Raw genomic sequence first — 7,248 nt, 5'->3', positions numbered from 1 at the left:
ATGGAGAAAGCCACAGCTGCTTCAGAAGTGAAGGGAGGCGAGGTTCGAAAATCCGACTATTCGCAGAACAGAAAGAGTCGCTCTCCTCGTCCTTCTCCTCAGGGTCCCTCATCTCCGAACAAACCTTGCAAAGCCACAGATCTTCTGCCCGCTGATGAAGTTCCTTCTGGGTGGACTGCAGGGGAGTCGAGCGTATGGCTGGCATTCTTGTGCAGCTGTTTAGTTGGATATCTGTGTCTTTCCGACGGAGAAATATCTGCCCTTCTAACACTTTCAGCAGCCTTTTACACGCTATCGATCTTTTTCCTCGTGTCCAATGCCCGTGTCTGCTCTATAACTACGCAGGCTTTCTGCAAGTGGCACAGTGCTTCAGGGGCGGCACAGCCTCAATCCGCGAGCTCTTCTTCCGAGTCGCTCCAATTATTTTCTATTTCTCATCTTTTGTGTGGAGGGTGTATGCGTCCTGGAAGTGCTGGACTCTTCGCGATCGCTCTTCTTGCTCGAGTCGCCTGCAATCTCCGCCGTCCTGCTTACCTGCCCAACGATCGGACAGGCGACTGGCTGTACCAGACTCTGGAGGTCTTGTCTGCGCTTCTGCTGCTGCTGCTCGTGGGTGTTGTCTCTGCTAATTCTCGTTTCTGTCGAGATTTCGCAAAGCAAACAAAAGGCGCTACTTCCCAGGCCGACGGCAACGACCAAACGGAAGGAAAGCTCGCGGAAACAACCTTCATTTCTGGGTGCCATTTTGCCCTGGTGACAGCTGTGGCTTGTGGGCTCGTCCTCAAGCACGACATGAATGAAAGTTTCTTCGATGATTTTGCGTGGGCATTCGCTCTGTACGCTGAGACTTTGGCGTTCATTCCTTTCATCTCGCACCAGCCATTTGTGATTTCTGAGCAGAAGGCGGGTGCCTGCGCGAAGAAGGAACAAACGTCCTCCTTGACACCTGAGGGGAAGCAGCTCGTTGACTATCGATATCGGAAGAACCCCGTTCTCGCTCGCAGGCTCTGGAGACAGTTCCTCTTTGCCCTTGTTATTTCACGCGCGATTCAAATGGTCTTCTGGGCGGTAACGTTCGAGGAATTCGCTCGAGAGATGGACATGGACGCGGTTTCTGAGCGGCTGACAGAGCAGAGCGGCGATTTGTCGCAGGAGTTCAAAAACAATACGCTCGACAGACAAGGAGTACCCGGCTCCTCTGCCGCTACTCTGAATATCCGTGGCTGGTGTAGTCTCGTTGCGACAGTAGCACAGTTGTGCTTTTCTCTCTATCTCATGAAGGTGTACTGCTTCACCCAGGGTCAGCTAGAACGGGAGTATTTCGACAATCGAAAGAATACCTCGGAGAGAAAAGACAAGACAGAAACTTCCTCCTGCGCAGCGATTGGGACAAGTGCGTCATCCACCGCAGACGCCGCGGGCGAAGATGAAGTAAAACCCCGCAGTTTGGTTCGCAAGCGCTTTGTGCCGTCACCCAAGTGAGGAGCTCGCGATGAGTAAATGCGCCAGCGGAGGGCCTAACGACTAGCGAGAACGCGAAAGCAGCTATTTTTCTTCGAGGTCAGTGCCTCTTTACCTCGGACGACAAAGGGAAAGTACAGGAGCAACGAACGTGAAATGGTGGTCACATTCGTACCAGAGCGGCGCAAACGCGGAGCGAGCGTTAGACCAGCCACAAACGCAGCAGTAACGCGCGTGGCTACTCGGTTTTTCAGTGGTGAATGAATCAGCGAGTTTCACAAAGTAAACAGGTTTCTGGTGATGTGCCTGCCTTGGGCTGTTTCTGATCTGTTGGAGAAACGGTTGAAAACAAGTCCTACGCTGACACGAAAGCAGCCGGACCCAATAGAGAGACAGTGAGAAATTCAACCGCCTAGAACAAACGAGGGAATTCGCTGTGACAGTTGTGACTGCACCGTTTGGAGACTCAAATAGACAACTCGAAGATCACCATCCACTCGTTTACCTATATTGGTATGTCACACAAAGCTGCACACCTCCAGTCACACGAGTGTGCAGCTCTGTGTGAATCTCGGCCTGCAGAGCTAAGATCATTCTTTGACCTTGCCCTTTCCTCTTCGTGCCACATCGACAGTATCCGCCTTAACTTATGGAAGAGCTTTCGTTCGTCTTTGTTTGACCCTGTGGAACCGAATCCTTTTCTTTCTGTGCATGCGCGGGGGCCGACGCGCCTCTATGAAGACGGTCTCGTTCCCCCCTCGCCGAGGTCGTGCGTGGCGGTATCCTTTTTCGTGTGGTGCGACGAAGAGAAAGAACAGGCATTAGTAAACCTCGTCGAACCGCTCTTGCCTCCCCTGAAAGCTTTTAAACCGCTTTCCAACATCTGCAGTCTCCACCTTTTGCACCATCCGAGACTACTGTGCCTCCCATCTGCATTTGGATGTTCTGTCGCTAGCTTTTCCCTAATCTGTATCCGCCACATGGTAGGTGAAGCTTTCCGCTGTTCATCTATTTGTGTCTTAAACATCGAGCGGCCATGGACTCCGGAACACATTGCGGCTTTCACTCGGTGTCCTTTTCGTCGAGCGAGAAATATACAAAAGAAGCGTGGAAGGTCAACAAGTTTCTAGGCAATCCACCTGGCCAACATCGACATAATCGCATGCATGTGTACATGCGGATGTTGAAGAAAAAACATCCGACCAGCGGTAAACAGTTGAACAGACGTGTTCCACGTTGTGATGATGGCTGCACTTCAATCTAAAGACAAAGGCAACAACCCGCAGTCGAGTCCTGTCACCTCGACTCCCATGACGGGTCGCGTCGACGCGAAAGGAGAGGCACGCGCCAAGAGACCAAAAGGGGAGAAACGGCAGCCGACAAAACACTCACAAACCCGAGAAGGGACAAGAAAAAACACAGGCCACACCGCACCTCGGCGAGCTGTGCACAAAGGAAGTGGATACGCCAACAATTTGCTTTCACACGACGGCCGAAAATCTTGAGGAACGTCGCCAATTGCCATCGCACTTGAACAACGGAAAAATCAAAAAACTCATTAAAAGTACCTCGCTTAGCTCTTCAGTTCCCACATGGAAGCCCAGCGACACGGTTGTCAATCTTTTGTCACGCAAATTCCAACCCACCTTGTCTCTCTCCCCCAGGGCTAGCATGCGCTCCATTCTGCTGTCTCGCCCTCGTCTTTCTCTGTCTTCCTCGTTTTCTCCTTCCTTCTCTTCTCTTTCTGTTCAGCGTCGCTTCTCTCCCTTCCCTCGCTTTTCCCGTTCTCTTTCACCGACCAAAGCGTAGATCTCGGAACTGAAAGTCTCTCAGACACTCTCGCAGGTCTTGAGCGACCTTCCTTTCGCTTTTGAACACTGTCTGTGTTTGTCTTGTTCTCTGTCTCTGTGTCTGTCTCTTTGTCGTTCCGTTTTCGCCGTTGTCTTCGCCACTTTCAACGTTCGATTTCCACGAGCTGCTGTGAGAGAACTCGCGCAACGAGTTCCTTCTCCGACAGAGAGACAAAAGGCCTAGAGGTTGCTTCTCGTGCAAGCAGTTTTGCCCACACGCTTCTCTGGAGGAGAACGGGAAGAAAGACACTGAAGAAACAAAAGACACTCCTGCGAAAAAGAGAGACATTGCTGAAGAACACAGAGATACTGCTGTCGAGTAGAGAGGACCGAGATAGTCGTCTGTTTCCTTCCGCCTTTGTTCAAAGGATTGGCCCTGACTCCAAATCCCCGTCTGTCTTGGCCAGCAAAGCTCCGCATCGGCCAACACGAAGGGCGGCACCCCACATAGCCCAAAGGGCGGCAGGTAGTCATAGGGGGCGAGAAGAGAAACCAGTCTCCGCGCGAGTGCCTGCAGCAGAAGGTTGGCTAGCTGGGAGACAGAGACAGCCGGGAGAGGCGACAGAAGAGAGTACGAAGAGTCCCGGGAAGAGAGAGGTCGAGGTGGAAAACCACCGGCCAAGCCAAGAGTCGTTCTTCCTTTCGGCTCGAGAGAAATAACGTCTCGATTCCTCACTTCCTCGGTAGCGACGGCGCGCCTGCGTCGGAGAGTACATACACCAGGGTCGTGGGAGTTGCCCGGCGGTCTCCCCCGTGCGGCGGTGTTGTCTTGATCACCCGGTTGTTCCGTCCTTCTCCCAAGCTGCATGCGCAGGAACCCCGGACGATGCAGGAGACATATGCTCTGCGCGGCTCGTACAACCGTTCCCAGGAGAGACTTCACCAGCCCAGAGAGGCTTTCCACTGTTGTCGGCGCATGCGCGCGGTCGCCTGCATCTGTGTGATCTTCGTGAAAAGAGGCGAAACCACCTTCAGGACTTTCGGAATGTCTTTTGAAGCTGAAAAAGCAGCGAACGACGAGGCCGAGGCGCCTGCTGCTGGCTGCGACGAAGGCATGCACGAGATCCGTCACCGACGGACCCAAGAGGAACACGCAAAGCGGAGGAGGAAATACAGTGCCGCCGCACGCGAGCTGTCTGTACACCTCTGGCTGTTGAATCACCGTTCGTGATGGAACGCGGTAGCTCGGCATCGGAGCTTTCTTCTTTCCTTTCGCTGAGCCGCATGAAATGCCACAGACCCTGTGCTTCAACTGATCTCTCTCTCCATCGCCTGTGCTCGCTGGGGCCTCAGAGGAACTTCCTTTCTCTCCTCCATTCTCCTCCTCCTCCTTTCTCAACTCTGGTCTCCCCGCATCTCGTCGGTTCGATTCTTCTGTCTGGCTACTCAGAGCGAGACCATGCGGGCAGGCTTGCGCTGGAGACCCTCGATCGCTCTTCTCCAGACTCGCAAAAGAACTGCTTTCACTGATTCTTGTACTAGCGCTGTCTTTTGTGCTTTCTCTGCTTGTTGTACTTTCTCTGCTGTCTGTGCGCCTGCTCGAGGCGCGCGTCTCCCTTCGAGCTCTCTCTTCTCCCCACTGCTCGGAAGAGAGAGAACAGGACCTTACAAAAAAACAGGAAGAAACAGATGGAGAAGAGGAAAAACAAGAAGCCAAAGAAGAGGGAGAGGCGTTGGGATCGTCGCGAGAGGACTCGCACGAAGTGGAGGAGAGATACGAGGAGGGCGAACTGGACGGCAAGTCTGGAGTGAGCTGAGGGAGACTCGATGTCTCCGATCGGTTCTGTCTCTGTTGCGCTTTGCTTTGCGTCTGGCCATCGCAGGCAGCCTGCGAAGGCTGATCTGTAGAAGGCGCTGCGAACGGAGATAAAATTGAAGAGTTCGACCCGACGTTGAAATGCCGGAAGAGGTCTTCGTGGGCGCAACAGCCACACATAATCCGCACCAGCATGCTCTGTTCCTCGCTTCCTTCTTCACCTTGTGTGTCCAATTCTTCTTCGTTCAGCGCAGACAAAAGACCGCGCCTTTCTTCTCGCTCTCTTCCCTTCTCGCCCTCAAAGAATCCCCGTTTTCGCGACCACCCATGCATTCGTGAGAGACGGAAACACACCGGCCGATGAAAGGCTCCGCAGGCCGGCAAAGCCAGGCTCGGCACAGACCCAGCAGCGGCCTGTTCCGCCGTCACTCCTGCCTCACCACGCTGTGCAGAAACTTCTGGAATCAGGGCATCTTGGACTGAAAAGAGAAAAGACGAAGAAGATGCAGGGGAAGAGGAAGAAGAGGAGGAAGAGGAGGGAAGTGACGAAGGAGGTGAAGAGAAAGAATAACAAGATGAAGAGGGAGAAGATAAAGACACGGGTGAAGCCGTGGAAGGAGCGGCAGAGATTGAAGACATCGCAGGGGTAGAAGAAATGGGGGGGGAAGAAACGAGAGAGACAGACGAGGCCGTTGTTGAGAAGCAAGCTAAGGACTGAGGCGGATCGAGAGACAGAGGGTTGTCCTGAGAGAGGCAGGAGAGGCACCCAGAGGGCGAGAGTCGACGGTGGTCCCTGCAGTTTCGTTTTTCGCCTCGGGTGCAGCATGCAACGGTCTCCTCTTGTCGCATGCAAGCATTCAAGCTCCTGCCGTCTTCTTCTTCAGTATTTCTTCTCGAGGAAGAACTGAACTTCCTTGAGAAGGAAGAGCACCGAGAGCAGCCAGGCAGCGAAGCAGCCGAAGCAGTCACAGAGCCAGGTCCTTCCGTAGTGGACTGCCGCTGAGCAGGTCGCGAAGAAGAAGAGAGAGAATGAGAAGGGGAGGAAGAGAGCGAATGAGAAGGAGAGGACGAGCAAGAATGAAGAGCGGACGGAGCATCCCGAGACGCAGAAGAAAAAGCAGGGAGAGAAGCAGGGTGCGAAGAGGCTGCAGGGCAGTGAGAGCGACAAGAAGGATGCGAGTCTCGCAGAGAGGCGGTTCCTGAGGATCGAGGGGACTGGCCGCCGAGAGGCGTCAGACCGGGAAGGCAGACCCACCCGTCTCGAGACAAGAGGGCAGAGAGGCGCGAGAGAGAAGGCTCTCGACAGCAGACTCCGGCCGCGTCGAAGAGCGTCAGGAAGCGAACTCCGCAGTCGAAGGCGCTCTCAATGCACGGGAGCAGCAGCGCGTCTGCAGGTCCGAGCCGAAGCGTCTGAGAGAGAGAAGACGCACGCGAGGCCCAAGACGCGCTCTGCGAAGAAGAGCCGCTCGAAAGAGTCGCTGCCGCAGAGAGAAGGAGCAACTCCTCGCTTCGGAAGAGAACGAACGCATGCAGAGCGAAACTTCGCGGAACACTCCCCCCTGTCTCTGGCGCCAGAAGGTTCCCGGGCTCCGGCTTGTCGCGGCGAGGCTCTTCAGACTCTCCCTGCCCTCGGACCTGACGGCTCCAGGGAAAGAGCGAGAGAAACGCATGCGAAACGACTCGCACTTTCCTTGTCGCCACTCCACGCCACCACGCGCATGCGGACCGCAGCGCCGTGCATCTTCTGACGGCGCCCCCGATCAGCAGCAGAGACAGCTGCAGGAGGACGAGGAGGACGTGGAAGAGGTGATGCCATAGGCAAACTGTTTCTTCTTCTCTACGAAGAGGGAGAGGGAGAGGAGAAGGCCTCTCTTCTCGCTTCAATTCTCTCTCCGAAACGAGGTGAAGCGAGCAAGAACCGCTTCTCTGCGGCTGTCCAGGAAGCGTCGGAAACACCCCAAAAATCGCCGCGCCCTGCGAAACAAGCTCTTCGTCTTCAGAGCCGTCGCCCGCCTTCGCGTCTCCCTCAGTTTTTTCTGCGTCTCCGGCTTCTGCGTACCGACGGCTATCCAGGGAAGCTGACATCTCACGGCTTCGTGCCTCCTCGCCTACCGTGAGAGTGGCGGCACCCCGCTCTGCTCCACAGCCGCCCCCGTCCAGCACAGGCGAGACGGCGTCCAT

General features: G+C 54.9%; 2 protein-coding genes across 2 annotated transcripts; one reads left to right on the top strand and one right to left on the bottom strand.

Moving 5' to 3' along the window:
• Positions 1-1,482, top strand: TGME49_257690 (hypothetical protein; the record flags this gene model as incomplete). Its single annotated transcript, XM_002364962.2, has 1 exon — positions 1-1,482. One exon carries the CDS (start codon positions 1-3, stop codon positions 1,480-1,482), a length of 1,482 nt encoding a protein of 493 aa, XP_002365003.2.
• Positions 1,483-3,491: 2,009 nt separating this feature from the next.
• On the bottom strand, positions 3,492-7,248 carry TGME49_257700 (hypothetical protein; the record flags this gene model as incomplete). The annotated part of the gene is made up of 2 exons (XM_018781149.1): positions 3,492-3,560; positions 4,171-7,248. 2 exons carry the CDS (start codon positions 7,246-7,248, stop codon positions 3,492-3,494), a joined length of 3,147 nt encoding a protein of 1,048 aa, XP_018636984.1.

The sequence above is a fragment of the Toxoplasma gondii genome, chromosome VIIb, assembly GCF_000006565.2.
Source record: "Toxoplasma gondii ME49 chromosome VIIb, whole genome shotgun sequence".
In the NCBI taxonomy this organism is placed as follows: domain Eukaryota; phylum Apicomplexa; class Conoidasida; order Eucoccidiorida; family Sarcocystidae; genus Toxoplasma; species Toxoplasma gondii.
This window is presented reverse-complemented; position numbering and strand designations above follow the sequence as displayed.